The sequence below is a fragment of the Nelumbo nucifera genome, chromosome 8 (assembly GCF_055504915.1).
Source record: "Nelumbo nucifera cultivar China Antique chromosome 8, China Antique-T2T, whole genome shotgun sequence".
NCBI classification, from domain to species: Eukaryota; Viridiplantae; Streptophyta; class Magnoliopsida; order Proteales; family Nelumbonaceae; genus Nelumbo; species Nelumbo nucifera.
Window position 1 is genome coordinate 15,939,936 of NC_142656.1, and position 15,580 is coordinate 15,955,515.

General features: G+C 36.4%; 2 protein-coding genes across 10 annotated transcripts; one reads left to right on the forward strand and one right to left on the reverse strand.

Moving 5' to 3' along the window:
- Positions 1–1,177: 1,177 nt before the first annotated feature.
- On the reverse strand, positions 1,178–15,374 carry LOC104592503 (protein FAR1-RELATED SEQUENCE 6). Of its 7 annotated transcripts, none has more exons than XR_016079578.1 (4): positions 15,216–15,373; positions 8,170–10,157; positions 6,531–6,676; positions 1,178–1,554 (listed from the first exon to the last, which is right to left on the reverse strand). XR_016079578.1 is itself a non-coding variant. In XM_010251909.3 (3 exons), exon 2 carries the CDS (start codon positions 10,155–10,157, stop codon positions 8,184–8,186), a length of 1,974 nt encoding a protein of 657 aa, XP_010250211.1. In that variant the 5' UTR covers positions 15,216–15,373; the 3' UTR covers positions 6,662–7,055; positions 8,170–8,183. The 7 variants fall into 7 exon arrangements, 5 of the variants coding, with proteins under 5 accessions (XP_010250211.1, XP_010250209.1, XP_010250208.1 ...); XR_016079579.1 differs by lacking the exon at positions 1,178–1,554 and adding an exon at positions 3,312–4,939; XM_010251909.3 differs by lacking the exon at positions 1,178–1,554 and having other exon boundaries at positions 6,662–7,055.
- Positions 1,615–5,884, forward strand: LOC104592504 (vesicle-associated membrane protein 711). 3 transcript variants are annotated; one of them, XM_010251912.3, is made up of 5 exons: positions 1,615–2,137; positions 2,795–2,985; positions 3,136–3,299; positions 5,262–5,365; positions 5,657–5,884. In XM_010251912.3, the coding sequence occupies exons 1-4, from the start codon at positions 1,921–1,923 to the stop codon at positions 5,350–5,352; spliced, it is 663 nt and encodes a 220-aa protein (XP_010250214.1). In that variant the 5' UTR covers positions 1,615–1,920; the 3' UTR covers positions 5,353–5,365; positions 5,657–5,884. The 3 variants fall into 3 exon arrangements, 2 of the variants coding, with proteins under 2 accessions (XP_010250214.1, XP_010250213.1); XR_734417.3 differs by having other exon boundaries at positions 1,620–2,137; positions 5,262–5,553; XM_010251911.3 differs by lacking the exon at positions 5,657–5,884 and having other exon boundaries at positions 1,620–2,137; positions 5,262–5,655.
- Positions 15,375–15,580: the final 206 nt, after the last annotated feature.

Consider the following 15,580-nt stretch of genomic DNA (forward strand, 5'->3'; position numbering starts at 1 on the left):
TTTGATCAGATTCTAATCCTATCAAAATCAGATCAGATTTGGATTTAATCCAATCCTACTTCATTTTTAAAAATAAAGAAGAATTAGAAAAGCTAACCACTTTTTAACTTATATATAAAAAATAAATGAGAAAATCTACAATACCATAAAGACATGGTACTCGGAGATATTTGACCAATCAAACCACCCTTATGAATTTTGACGAATACCACCTGATTGGTCATCTCTTTTAAGATATTGGGTGATTTATATATTTATATAACTTTTATATATTAAAATTAATGTATATTATAATATAATCGGATTCAGATTTTAGGGTAATCCAAATCTGATCCAATTATATAAATAGATCATATGAATCCGAGTTGGATTTTGGACTTCCAAAGTTAATTTGACATCCTTAGATAGGCCTATCAAAATAAAAGAAATACAAAATATAAAGTGACAAAATATCCCCATACACAAATTAAAAAAAAAAAGTTGATTACATAGGCTCAAACTCAATTTGGAAAGAATATGCAATGCAAATACAAGATTTAGAAATATAATATACAAGGTTTTGTACTGTACATATTTGTATTTATAGTTTTTCCCAAGCCAAGCCATAATAAAAAGAAAAAAAAAACAAATATAATTTACTTGACAAAAATGGTAGTAAAATAAGAAGTTTTATTAGGTTTAATTTAATGTTATTGAAATAGGCACATGCTATTTGAAAATAATATAATTGTTTATAAAACACTTGCTTCATTTCTTGAAACTTGTAATTAGGGGTGCAACTTGGGCAGTTTGAGTCTGGTTAAGTGTCAACCCAGGCCCAGCCCTAAAATGCAAATATTAAGCTTAGACCTGTCCCAACCCAAACTCAAGCTTGAATTTACCAACCCAAACCTAACTTGAGCAGTTGAGCTTAATCCAAAAAAAAAATGCATTGGATCAATTTGAACAGATTAGTCGGGTTTGAAAGAATTTATGATTTTTTTGTACAAGCATTTTTATTAGGTTTTATATCCCAACTTAAGAGTAAAATGGATTGAAATTATATACAAATTTTATTAATAAATATATTATATATTATGTACATGTATATATAATTAGAAAAAATATATTTTTTTTATATAAATAAATTACATATATGTATGCATTAATTCTGGTGGGCTTGGGTTATCCGAGTTCTGAACCCAAACCCAACCCGAGTTTCCCAGGTTGCAGCCCTATTTGGTAGTTCATAGTTGCAGTGCAATGTTTTCCAAGTAGCAAAGCCAAACGACCCCAAGAAAATTGCTTTTCAACTTACACAAAGCAAAAAGAAAGGAAAATAGGATTCACAGCTAACCGTTTCCGGGTTTTCTAGCTCGCTCCAGACTCCAAACCCTTACCAAGACAAGGAGACCCGGAAAGGCGGAGACCAACCCACAATTGTTTTGCCTCGGTCCTCGGTTTAGGGCAGCTCTCACTATCCGAACCGTTCAATCAGTGGGTCGCCTGATATCCCGAAAGATTTAGAAGACAGAAGGATCTCTCACGCCACTTGTCAATAGGTGATTCGTCCACCTGTACTATTCATACATGTCTGTTATTGGCAATAACTGTAAACCAGCTAAGCAAAGAGCTTTGAAATAAATAAATCAAAACGAGCATTCTTCATCCACTCTGCCTTCCTTTTCCGTGTTCGTAACTTCGTATACTCCGTTCTTCTCCTTATTCCCTCTATCATCGTCGCTAAATTTAGCTAAATTCCGCCAAATCCCATCGAAACCCTAGTTTTTGTTTGAGGTTCCGATTCCCGGAAATGAATCTAACCGACTCGGATAGATAACAAAAACTATTTCACTCGATCTGTCTAGATAAAGAAAGAGAAAGAAAGAGAAAAGAAAAAAAAAAATTTGATCAATCGTTGTTGATCGGAGATAGAGAGAGATGACCATCCTGTATGCTCTGGTGGCGAGGGGATCCGCGGTCTTGGCTGAATTCAGTTCAACTTCGACGAATGCGAATGCTATCGCTCGGCAGATACTAGAGAAGATCCCAGGCACCAATGACAGCCATGTATCGTACTCACAGGATCGATACATCTTCCATGTTAAGAGAACCGACGGCCTCACTGTGCTATGCATGGCCGATGACACTGCGGGAAGTGAGTTCCTTCTTCCTTTCCGATTGATCGGTCCACCCTGTTGGATTTCTCTGTTGTGATTTTTGTCTAGGTGCTTATTTTGTGGAATCCATAGCACTATTCGTTGTTCAATTTTTCTTATTGAATGCATCCTTTGGAAGTTTAGTTTGGGTGAGGGAATAACAGGAACTGCGTTACATTCTTTTTAGTTTCAGATTAATAAAAGACTGATATTTTCTTAATTTTGTTTCGGGTTCACTTTTCTCTATATAAAGGCAAGTGCGAGAGAGTTGTTTGATGATATGTAGATAGATAAGATTTGATCCTATAAAACTGAATGGATTTTGGGCGGCTTTTGCAAGAACCGATATATCATGTTATCTTTGGAACTTGGCAGAAATAATGAGAGAGAAAACTTTGGAACTTGGCACAAAAGTGATTAAAGAATTTATCAGGCTATCAGCGTGCTGTATATTCATCTGTTCTATTTTCTTTCATGGATTTTAGGAAATGAAGAGTAACATGCTTCTTTCATGTATTAACATCTATGCTATTTTATTCTGTGATGTATTCAGTTCCTTTTGGTAACTGCTGGGTAGTGGTTTGTAGTCTTACAGCCATTTCTCGACTAAATAGCATGCGTAAATTGTAATCTTTGTTGGACCTTTTTCTGTGCAGGGAGGATTCCTTTTGCTTTTCTAGAAGATATTCATCAAAAATTTGTAAAGACTTATGGCAGAGCTGTTCATACAGCTGCTGCTTATGCCATGAATGATGAATTTTCAAGGGTTTTGAGTCAACAAATGGATTATTATTCAAATGACCCTAATGCAGATAGGATAAACCGGTTGAAAGGTGAAATGAATCAGGTAAATATTTGGATTGTCTTCGGGGATATATATACCTTTTGATTGTTATTTCAGTTGTGTTCTTCTACACTCACTTTTCAATTGGGTTTTTGTCTCTTTTTATTTGAGATTTTAAGTTTTTAACATCCGAAGTTCTATACTATTTGACAGGTGCGTAATGTCATGTTAGAGAATATTGATAAAGTTTTAGACAGGGGAGATCGCTTGGATTTGCTGGTTGGTAAGACTGAGAATATGCAAGGAAATACTATTCGCTTCAGAAAGCAATCTCGCCGTTTTAGGAATACTGTATGGTGGAGAAATGTAAAGCTCACGTATGTGTTACCATCTTTACCTCTTTTTTCTCCCTCCCTCACACACACCCCCCTATGCAGGTATGCATGCATAAAGGAACACTTGCATTGGGATATGATGGGAAAAGATCCTTGTAGCTGCCTCTGTATATATTGCAGCTTTTCTTTCTTTCCTTATCTCTTATTTTTCTTTTCTTTTGTGGGCGATGGGTGGAATTAAAAGATGGGTCCCCTAAGGAATTGTGGCATTGAGTTTTAAGAGATTTAGTGATTATTTATTTATCTTTGAAAATGAATAGGTCTATGATTACAGCCATTTGATATGAAGATTGTTTGGTGGAAAAGCTAGGGAAATTGGATGAAACTTAGGGTTTAAGACCATGTTTAAGGATGAATTGAAAAATCTGGTAGTTCAATTAGGCAATTGAGGTTAGTTTGGCTTTTGATCAGTATGAGGTTAGTTTGGTATTGGAATGAAGTGTTTATATGGGCTGAATAAAGGTTTCAAGATGATTTCTCAGGTTATGCAGAAAATCGCATGAAATTTCATAGGGTAAGAAATGAGCTGAGAAAATTAGTGAATTTGGTCAATTGGATGAAAAACTATTTGGATGGAGTTATGTAAAGGGGTGGCTAAGGTTAAATGGATTCCTCTTGGTCTTTGGGTTTTGTGGTTCAACTAGATGGCAGTTTTTACTATTGTTTCAGTTATTGATTAAAAAAGGAGGCAGTTTTGACTATTATAGGTTGGTAACCAGTCCAAGTTTATAGACTTTAATCCAATCAGTAAACTTGACAGAACCCAAGTACTCAACTCAACAAGGCATTGTCCCAGCTATATGCAGTTGACTACATAAATCTTGTTCCACCATCCTGCTCTGTTCAATGTCATATACAATGTTAAATTATGGGCCTTCAAATCATTTCTAACTACTTCAACCCATGTTCATTTTGGCCTGTTCCTAGCTTTTCTAGACCCTTTAACTTGCAAAAGTCACTTCTTACTGGTGTTGAATATGGTCTTATTATACTTTTTCGTACTCATCCATCTCAACATCCAAATCTCTACTACACTCATATTTTGGATATATTGTTTACTCCATTTAACACATTGCTGGCTTAAATTCTCCATTTAGCCTAAGTGGTATTCTCCCATTACATAGGACTTCAGATGCACCCTTTCATTTCATTTCCACTCCGATTCTATGGGTGACATCTTTTTAAATCTATCCTTTATTGTGAATTGTTGAACCAGACTATCAAAGGATGTTACATTGAGGTATCTATTGGTCTCCAATCTTGATTTCATCCTAATTAAAAAAGGCCATTACCCAATATGGCATTTTTTTGCACAAAGTGGCCTCTCCCAGACCTGAACCCAAATTTTCATGTGGTCTTTCAGCTGTATACAAGCTGGGCAGACCGTGCCATGGTCTTTCTCCATTTGGTTCGTAATAGATCTAGCTGCGAAAAGTCGGTGCACCGAAAAGACATGAAGCTTTTCGCATCTTTCTCGCTTTATTCTCGCGCAAAAAGACACAGAAAGACACGTGATATCCAAACTAGCTTCGGGCTGCTCAGATCTTCACGAAAAAGCTCAATGCATCTTTTGACTGTCAGAGCTACTAAAAGATCTTTCCAAAAAGATTTGCCAAAAGGCCCTGTAGTTAGGAAGAGATTATGAGGTTGGATATAAATTATCAACCAAAACATCTAAAATGCTAGGAGATTACATGGAACAATGAGATGAAACATCTAAAAGCTTTGATCTGGGGTATTTCAAGCCTGGGAGTTTAAATAGGACCACCTCCCATTCATACATGCAACCCATATACAGCATATATATTTTCTACAAGTTTACAACTTGGACAATGTAAAAGAGAGTTGTTTAGGTTTAGGTGGACCTCTTACATTTCATAGTGTTATCATATGTATAATCAAAACATTATCGTACTAACTCTTGAATGTTTTGCCTTTTTGCAGAGTTACATTGATTTTCATCCTCTTGGTGGTTATTTATATCGTGATTGCATTTATTTGCCATGGAGTGACACTGCCTTCCTGCATTAAATGAACACATTACACAGGTGTTGTGTGCTGGTGCTGCTTCATTGCATTTTGTTGGTTTGGGGAGTAGGGGATTATCCATTACAAGTTGTCAAATCTTTTGCTGTCTCAAATTTTTTGGTAATTCGACATATTTTGGGTGGCTTTTTTTTGTTGAGGCTTGACTTGATTGTATGCCTGTCGAGAAGTCCATGGCTTGGATAGCTTTGTAGGTATCAGTGAATATTCTCTTTGTTTTTCAAGCAGGGCTATGAACGATAAAGCGGCTTATTCAATTGGTATAATTTTGGTTTTGTTTTTTTTTCAAGCAGAGCTATGAACAAGGATAAAGCGGCTTATTCAATTGGTATAATTTTGGGTTTTGTCTATTGAAACCTCAGGTCGATAAAGCTAAGAGCGAAGCAATTGATGCGAATTTCCTGTTATTTTTCATTTAAACCGATTGAATGTATTTATTCCATGTGGTGAAATATATTCATATTTTTGACAGACCTAATTTTCTTAAATTCATAATAAATGTCTGGCTTTTTTTTCTGTTCTTTAACGCATTTCCCCTTTTTAGGAAGATCTTCTAACTGCCCAGATGACCAACATATGTAATGAGTTTTGGGGGTCCTGCTCTTTAATGCTGTTAAATGAAAGACTTTTGGTCATTTTGGGCGTTCATGAGCTTTTTAGAGCATAGGTCTTTCTGACTTTCTTTCATTCATTGCCAAAAAGAGAAAGACCAAATTTTGGTCTTCCAAGTTTTGAAAAGCCAAAAAGATCACACAAAAAGACTTGCCAAACACTTCCTAAGGTCACAGTAGAAAGATATTTTGTAAATAATGGGTCAGGAATTAAGCGCTCTATATTAATGTTGCCACTTTTTTCGTTTCCTCACCTAGGTTTTGTAACTTGTGCTAGGTTTGGTAGAAACTTGGGGAGAAACAGAAAAGTTGAGGGAAAGTGTAATCAAGGATTCTTGTGAAATTCCTAAAGAATTTTCTTTCAACTTTCTGTTTCTGCCTTATTTTCTCTAACCAAACACAGCATTAGTGTATTTCAGAAGGCTCGAGCTCGAGTAGTCCCTAAGATTTCAATTTAAAAGATAAAACTACCACTAGCTTACCTCTTTACTGATTTTTTTTTAAAGAATCGAGAAGAAAGAAATTTTATTAAAAGAAAAGGTTAGCTCTAGCTTACCTATTTACTGATTTTGTGACCCTCTGTCGACTTTGAGTTCTGAAACGACATGCAAAGGCCTAACCTGAGCTTAAGGTCACTTATGGTGTCTTCATCACAAAAACTGATCGGAATGGAAGCAAATAATTTCCGTCACGAACCAGCACCTTGAAACATTATCAATTCACATTACAACAGATACTGCACTCTCAACTTTATGCAAAAAACTTCCTTCTATTGTAACCATAGCTACGGACCTCTTAATTGAGACAACAAACTTTATACAATTTCACTCATTTAATCCCTTTTCTCTTTGAAGAAGGTAAGAATTTTATCAACAGTAACAGCAATACAATACAACACAACAAGCTCCTTGGGGCAGGTCCCAGATCCTTTTAGAATTCACAAGTTAAAACTGTAAATACATTCTGATTTCAATCTCTATTAATTGCTGACAAACTTGACTCTTCAACCCCTTTCAAGGCGGTGTCAGGTGGATCAAGAGCATGCCGAGCAAGAAACACGGATGGCTTCATTTTGATCTCCCTTCACATACATGGTGAGGTTTAAGTTTGAGGTAATATCCTTACCCGCTAAAATGAGTCGTCAAATGCCTATGTGGAGAAGCATCAAATGACAATTGTGATGGAAAGAAACAGCATATTAAACCAGCCTAATTCTTTATATGTTTGCTAATTCTATCTAGGATGGGATGTTAATATGCTGGTCATTTCAACTAATTCACTATGACCCAAGAACAGCTAATACAGTGCTCAATTGGATCCCAATATGGGCCACATATTATCAGCTCAACTCATCTTGTTGGAAATCTGGATTGATGGAGATTTAAGCCTAACCACCAGAGTGTCTACCAAATGAGAGAGTGCTACTATGAAGATGCAAGAACCTGCTAGAAGATTGTAATCAAAATGCAAAAGAGTGATGACTGGAGCCTCATTACTGCCACATTTGAAGAGAAGGGGAACCAAGCTGCAGATTGGTTAAAGCAAATTATGGACAGAATCTGCATGGTTGTATCAGTTCTCAGATGCTAAACTACATTTTATCTTGTGATATGTAGGGTAGAGTCTCCCTGCAGATTGTTTAGGTGATCCCTTCCCTCAATTACCCCACAAAAAAAAATCCTATGATGACCCAAAAGATTCAATATAACATCCTAGAAAGATTAAATGGGTATAACAGTTTGGGTGGGTTGGGTTAGAGCAGATACAGGTTAAAATGTACCATTTAGACTATTTAATTGCCTTTAAATAGGCAGGTTGAAGCTCACCCTGCACCTAGCCTGTTCTATTACTCCAAAGCTAGCAACCCCAGTGCACGAGGCTCCTGCCAAATGTGAGGTATGGGGAGGACAGATTATGCCGCCTTCCACTTGCAGATACAGAGAGGCTGTTTCCAAGATTTGAACCCTGGTCACCTAGGTCACAATGGAGCAACCCAACCATTGCACTAAGTCTCACCCTCCAAAACTAGTAACCCCACCTCCAAAAAAATAAAGATCAGAAAAAGAAAGCCAAAGACCCAAAAAAAACACATGAACACACACGTGTGTTGAGAGAGAAAGAGAGATGGGTCTCATAGTGTCATGTTAAAAATGAAACAAAGTAAAAATAGTATAGGTATAAAATGGATATTGTACCTTAATAATTTGAGTCATACATGGTCTTCTATGAGACGAACCTTGTTCAATGACTCCTCTAGAACTTGTAAAGCGACCTTGTATCGTTCTTGAGATATCACCCCTTCCTCAACAATTTGAAGGGCATGTTTGTATAATTGATCATAACGTTGTACTGGATTATTAACATCAATGTTGTCAGAATCATGATATGGAACATATATGCACTTAAAGTCCTTCCTCCATCTTGACAGAATGAATTGCGGTGGGATTTCCTCCACACCATTGTAGTTCAAGACACTTAATGCATGTCTACATAGGTAACCTTTAAAGTTAAACCAACCACAGATGCAATGAACATCCATTTCAGCTGCATTATATAAGACTTCAAAATCCCTGATTTCCCAGCTGTTCTGTTCACCCTCAGAACGCTCTTTGACTATGTATGTAATGATAGGCCTATCAACATGTACTTGTGTTATGTTGAAACATGAATATACATGTTCTACTTCACATTGGAACTTCTTAAAGATTTCTTTTGTGTACACTTTGGAGAGCTGCAACTCGAAATAACATCTTGTTTTCAACATGGGACTTGAGTTTCTGGACTCATAATCTGCCTTGGCTTCTTTCTGATGGTTCTTCTGTAAGGCCAATTCGTACTTACCAAGAAATTCCTTCAAAGAAGTATCCTTGTGGATATATCCTTCAAAAAATGAATTAATGCTTTCACTTGGTTGGATGGTGGACATTCCTGCAAAAAAATTGTCTTTTAAGAAAGTTGGAACCCATCGTTGTCTATCTTCATACAATGCTTGGAGCCATTCATGATCCCCAACTCCATAGCGCTGGATCATATCCTCCCAAGCTGTTTCAAATTCATCCACTGTCAAGGATTTATAAATTGCTTTATTAAATGCACTTTTAATTGCTTCATATTCAGGCAAACCACCCAATTTCACTGGAACTTTTTGCATAATGTTCCACAAACAAAGACGATGGTTGGTCCTTGGGAATACTTCAGCAACTGCTTTTTGCACATTCCTAGGTTGGTCGGTAATCAAGGCATATGGAGACCGTTCTGACATGCATGTAAGCCATGCCTTGAACAACCAAATGAAAGACTCAACTTCATCATTTGCAAGCAAACCACAACCCAACAGGACAGTTTGCCCATGGTGGTTCACTCCAAGAAATGACACAAAAGGGATATCATACTTTTTTGTCAAGTACATAGTGTCAAATGCAACTACATCTCCAAAGTAGACATATGCAGCCCTAGACCTTGCATCAGCCCAAAACACATTTCTTAGACATCCTTCATCACTGACATCTATCAAATAAAAGAAGCTTGGGTTTGTCAACTGCATGTGGGAAAAGTAATTATAAATGGCCTGTGCATCTCCTTCTTTAAGCTTCAACCGATTGCACTGATCGGCATAATTCTTGAGATATCTTCCATCAACAACCAAGTTCTCATATTCCCTTCCATCGAGAGCAATTCCAGAATCACAATATAACTGTGAATTTCTTTTAGCCCTATGTGATTTATAGAAGCGTGCACTTGCTGGACTATTTGAATGGTTGTGATCAAGCCTAACTTCAATCACTCTCCACACTGTAGAGTCCATCAACTTAATTCTTATCATTGCTGGACAACCAGTTCTTGTTTCTGGTCTTGAACGCTTTGCTCCTCTTTCCCTCTTAAAACCTTCTCTACTGCAACAAAGCACTACAATGTACTTCTCTTTCCCTCTTTTCTTAAACCATGAATTTTTTACTCTGACACCAAATCCCAGCTCCTTAGCATAGCAATTGTAAAATTTATAAGCCTCATCATAAGATTCAAATTCCATCCCAACAGCAGGTGGCACAGGTTCCTTGCTTCCATGGATTTCACCATTTTGGCCATCTGACTCCATTATAGTACAATCTCCTTCCATCTCAGATTCACCACCTTCATCTTCCATCTCAAATACAGGTTCACTGTTAAGAGAAACTTCCTCCATCTGGAACAAAAGCGAAACAGAATAATGTTAATAAAAGATTGAAGCTTTTATTATTTTTGGGATGTTATAAAATAACCTCTTGTTACTTGGACAATCTATTAAATAAAAACCAGTTTTCAGTTGATTTCTTTAACTAGTTCTCTTAAACAGAACGGAATGGCGAAACAGGATTCGTGTTGCCAACTCCATGTAGTTGGGATAAGGTTTGGATGATGATGATGAACTAGTTCTCCTCTTAATTGATTTCTGAACAATAATGTTTCTGATCCTATTGAATATGACACAAGTCTCCAAAATGAGTCCATTAGACACTCCTTAAATATCAAACTCTTCTGCAATAGATGGGTCACGTAAAGAAAGGCACAACTAAAGAAAAGTTTGTCCTTCTGGGATATGATGGCTCATGAAGCAAAACCTCAAATGATGTGAAAAAAGCCACATTCCTTTACAACTAAAATTTTTCATTGATATTTAGACTCTAAAAGTAGTGTAACTCATGGGAAGTGATAGGACAAATTTGCAACTTTGTGGAAATTAGAACACCTGTCGATCATGTTGATTCAGAATGAGACAAAAAATCTAGATCAGACATATCAGAATATGGTGTTTTATAGTTCTGAGAAGACACAAAGAAAAAAGACTCATAGTCATTCGAAATTTTGTACTGATACCCAAGGAGACAATTATCTAGTCATACTGTGAAGATTCTAGCTTATTAATGATTATTTTCTTGTAGCCTTGATAACACTTAGTTTGTATTTTTTTTCCCACTTCGTACATTGGGCATGGAAATGACAACTCTTATAGATTGTTCTGTTTAACTGTTATGCCATCCACTATAAGTTTTGAAATGTTGATGTTGGTGGAAATGTTGGTCATCCAAATATAAGAAACACGTCAGAAATGTCAGAAATATCGTACGGAAATATTACAAAAATTATAGATATGGTGGAAACATTGTAAAATGTGCAAAATATAGAATGTTATTTTATGAAATGATAAAAGAAGCATAGGCACACCTTTTTAAATTATTATCTTATTCTAAATCATTAAACAAAGCTAAGAAAATAAGGTTATAAATAAAAGAATATATTCTAAAGTTGCCCTATAAACCTTAAGATTCGGAGCTTCATGATAGAACGAGTTAAAGCAGAATTTGAACTCATAGAAAATGTAAATGGTTGTAATAGATTAACCAAATAATCTATTACACAAAAAAAAAACTAATATTTAACTTTATATTTGAAATGAATATTGAGTTAGCTCAAAGTGGTAATCATATAAGTTAGGTGGACAATAACTTGCTACTTCACATACCTACAATATTATTACCAAATTATGTTATAATACTATCTCTTGTACTCCACATAGTATTGGTAGTGTTCAATGGGGAATATGTCAATTCCAGTAAAATTTCATGTTGTTACCCATGGAAGTGGAAATGGAAGTATGTCGTGGAAACTATCTCTTGCACTCCACATAGTGTTGGTAGTGTTCATTGGGGAAATGTCGATTCTAATAAAATTTCGTGTCGCTACCCATGGAAATGGAAATATGTCGTGGAAATATTAGGGAAATTAGGGACATTTTAAACCATCTCATTACTCACAATCCACTACAATATGAAGAGGTAATTGTAGGAACATTAGTGTGAATTATTTGAAGAGAATTGTCTAGAATCTAGACCAACTGAGTAATCTACCTTTGAAGGTAAAATTGATATTCTTTCATTTTATTGTGATAAATAACGAACCATTATCAGCTGCAATGGATTTCACCACATACGAAATTTTAGGATCACTTTTTCTTGTTTTTTTTCTTTCTTTTTTCCCTTAAATCAATTCTTTAAATAATTCAACTAGATAAAATTCTATTCTCATTTATACTATGTAATCTCTAAAGATCCCATGGGTAGAGTAGAGAACCAACCTATCAAGACAGCCTTTCCCTCTTCAACCTTGCATCTGACAAGGCAGAATCTGTAAAACAGTAATAGCAGATGAAAAGGCAGAGTGGAATCTTTACCTTAAAAGGAATTTGAATGATTGGAACCAGATACAATCATTGAGGGTGGGTCTTGGCATTCAATGGTTGGGTTGCTCCGTTGCAACTTGGTTGACCAGGGTTCAAATCTTGGAAACAGCCTCTTTGTATTACAGGGTAAAGCTGCATACATCTGTCCCTCCCCAGACCTCGCATTGGCGGGAATCTTGTGCACTGGGAACCAGATACAATTTTTTTATGGGAAACGGTAACTTTCATAGTGTCACCTTCATAGGCAAGGTGACCCCTCAAAACAAAAACAACTTACAAACACACCCAGAAAATATTTTCCCCGCTAACTCCTTGCTTTGCTAAGGTATCAACCATTGCATTTGCTTACCTCCTACTCCATTTATAATGTGTTTCAAGCTCCCTTGTTAGGTACAATATTTCCCTTACAAGCTGTCTAAGGGACCAAGTGCCCAAACTGTTTGTTTGCATCCAACCTACTACCAATTTTGAAGGGACCCAGATACAACCATTCTGCTGTTAGAAGAGCTACAACATTCTACATTCAAATCCCCTAACTCAGACTTCAAGGATCTGGGACCCAGACTCAAATAGCTATTTTATTGTTAAGTCCTGTCCTGCTGCCTTTCTTTTATTGAAAGGAAGCTCTCATGCAAGGGAAATGGATCTGAACACTAAATATACCAAGTTACCAACTAAGATATACTATGTAACCACTTAAAGGTTCTCTTTTATGTTTCTATTTTTAAGTATTTCGGTTCTAATAGGCATTTTTTCTAGAACTTGGTATCATGTAGAATCCAATCTTACTCATCTAAATATATTCAGTCATAACTTCTCAGTTCCAAGTTAACTTGATAAAGAAAAAAGGTCATTACCCAATGTAGGTCCCAACCATCTAAGGTCTTGGGAGGGTTGGATTAGATAGGGACCTAACCTTTGGCATTTTTTATACAAGTGGCTACACTCAGATAAACCTGCATTTTCACACTTGTCAGCCTGAGATTTTGGATCTTGAAATGAGTTTAAGTGTGAAGAATAAAAAATAAATAAGTAAATAATAAACAAATAATGAATTATTGAGAGATGCCAAAAGCAGTAAGAGGAAACAGTGTTGCCAAGACATCAGGGTTATTTATAGTCAATTAGGTAAAGAGGATGAAATTTCCCAAATAGTTTGCCAAAATTTGGAATACTTGTGCACATGAATTTGATTTTTTTTGGGAAAGATTCTTCAATACCAAAGTTCTCAAGTATCAACATTAAGAGAGGTGGAATATCTTTGTAAAGAAGATGACATTTTGCTGTGGAGAAAATCCAAACCATGGATGTGGTATCAATCACCTAAAGTCAGAACATCAACACTGGCAAAGATGCACTTGTGGTAAACTTCCATAGGAAGTTTGCAAGAAATGTGGTGCTGAACCCAAGTTCAAGATAAACTTCAATGACTTGGAGGTCTGGATGTTTGCACTTCTGCTCTCTCAGAAGTCATCCAGTTTAAAAATGATGATAACTGGCAACAGGTAGTACAGGTACTCACTTATCTAGATATCCAATAAACCATGGCCTGATTAGTACGGATTCTGTCCACCAATTTTGGACCTAATAATAACTGGGTTCAATTAAGGTCCATAAATTAAAGACCCATTGGGGATCAGGTACAATCATAAACTCAATTAATGAATACCCAATAAACATGTAAAAATACGAATAATGAAATTTGTAGGAATGAAGAGAACAAACCCACTTCTCAGTGTTATTCAATAGGATGTTGGCGATTTCTACATACCAGATTAATTCTGATCATTTGGTGGGTCTAGGTCTGTGACTCTGTAACAACTTGTGTCATACCCACATTTGAACTCAACAAGGCCCAAAACAAATGTACATAAGAGAGTCCAGGTCTATGTATACCATATATATGGACTGCCTGAACTTGATTCTACTCTAATTGAAATCTCTGTGAATCTATGATTCACGAGTTCAACCTTAAAGATACTTTGTCCTATAAGATTCTGAATATATTGGTGGGAACAATAACCCACCAACCAATTAATAACAAGTAGAAATGTGTTATGAGCATTAGTAATGTATTAGAAGAAATCAATAAACAAAGTTGTGAACATTTTTTGATAATAGAACCCAAAGATGATAAGTTTGTTTCTTTTTTCTTTCCCTCAAGACACAAGTTGTCAAGAGTTTCAAATTCTAAATGCAAATCAAAAATCTTACTTGAATGATTTGAATTAAACCACAAAGGAAACTCAAACTTCAAAGTTCTACCCATTGATCCCCCCCCCCCCCCAAACCCATAAAAATTCCAAGACAATTTAGCTATTTGACCACCCGAAAACAACTTCAAAAGAATCATATTGAAAGGCTCAATACGAGTCATTCAAACTAAAAGCACTCCAAATTTACATTGATCGAACCCTTAACTGCGCCCACAGGAAAATTAACTAGAACTTATCTGCTCATTCCTACCCAGACAACGCCAACAGCACACAGGAGTCCCACTAGGATGGCTCTGTTGAAATCCATTAACTCGAATTTCCGGATGAACTAAACCATCCAAAGATACCAGAAACGTTATAGTCCTAAAATTGACCTTAGGCATCTCTTGGGTTTCAGTTCACTTACAGCCACAACTCGCGATGATTAAATTGTGGAAGATACTTCAGTGGTTCGGTCCAGGCATAAAAGCCTACTAAAATCCCTGCTCTCTTCCACAAAAACAGAGAAACCCGAGTCCAAATCCATCACAGAACATCAACAAGGAGAACACTAGAAGCAGAAACAATTTCGTTCATCTCTATTTCTGGAAACTCAAACATCATGAAATATATCAATCGAAAGAGAAGCAACAAAATGAAAATTTGCAGCAAGAGACTATTTCGTGATTCCACCAAAAAGACACGACTTTTAACAAGAAACCAAGAAGATTTTAGAGATAAATGACCAATTTTTCAGCAAACGCTGCAAATAGTTCAATCGATGATCAAAATTGTGAATGAAGAAAATCAAAAGAGTAATGATTTCAACCTCTTACAGTGTCTTCTCCAGGTTTCCTGTTCGCCGAGATGGTCTTGTCGCTCCAGAGAAGCCAAACGGATCAAAAGCCATCGCCGGTCAGCATGGTGGAGAGCTTCCCTTCTTCCAGTCGAGTCGACGTCGATAATTGAGAATTCCCACCCCTTTGCTTTCCCGGGAAGTGATAAAGCACGCGCTTACGTAAGGACGGTCTTCTAAGCGTCCGATTAGAATAAAAAATGAATCATCTCATTACTCGACCAAGTATCTTTCAGATTCCAGTCCGACGGTTGACAATTCTTGGTTCTGGAACCACGTGTTTTCTGAATAATTATAAATAGGATGATTACCAAAATACACGGAAGGCATTCTACGCC

Excerpts from the sequence above, each read along its gene's own strand:
- LOC104592504 (XM_010251912.3), top strand. The coding sequence starts at position 1,921 with ATGACCATCCTGTATGCTCTGGTGGCGAGGGGATCCGCGGTCTTGGCT. Across the intron at positions 2,986-3,135 it reads TGAAAGGTGAAATGAATCAG|GTGCGTAATGTCATGTTAGA; the intron begins GTAAATATTTGG and ends ACTATTTGACAG. Across the intron at positions 3,300-5,261 it reads TGGAGAAATGTAAAGCTCAC|AGTTACATTGATTTTCATCC; the intron begins GTATGTGTTACC and ends GCCTTTTTGCAG.
- LOC104592503 (XM_010251910.3), bottom strand. The coding sequence starts at position 10,157 with ATGGAGGAAGTTTCTCTTAACAGTGAACCTGTATTTGAGATGGAAGAT.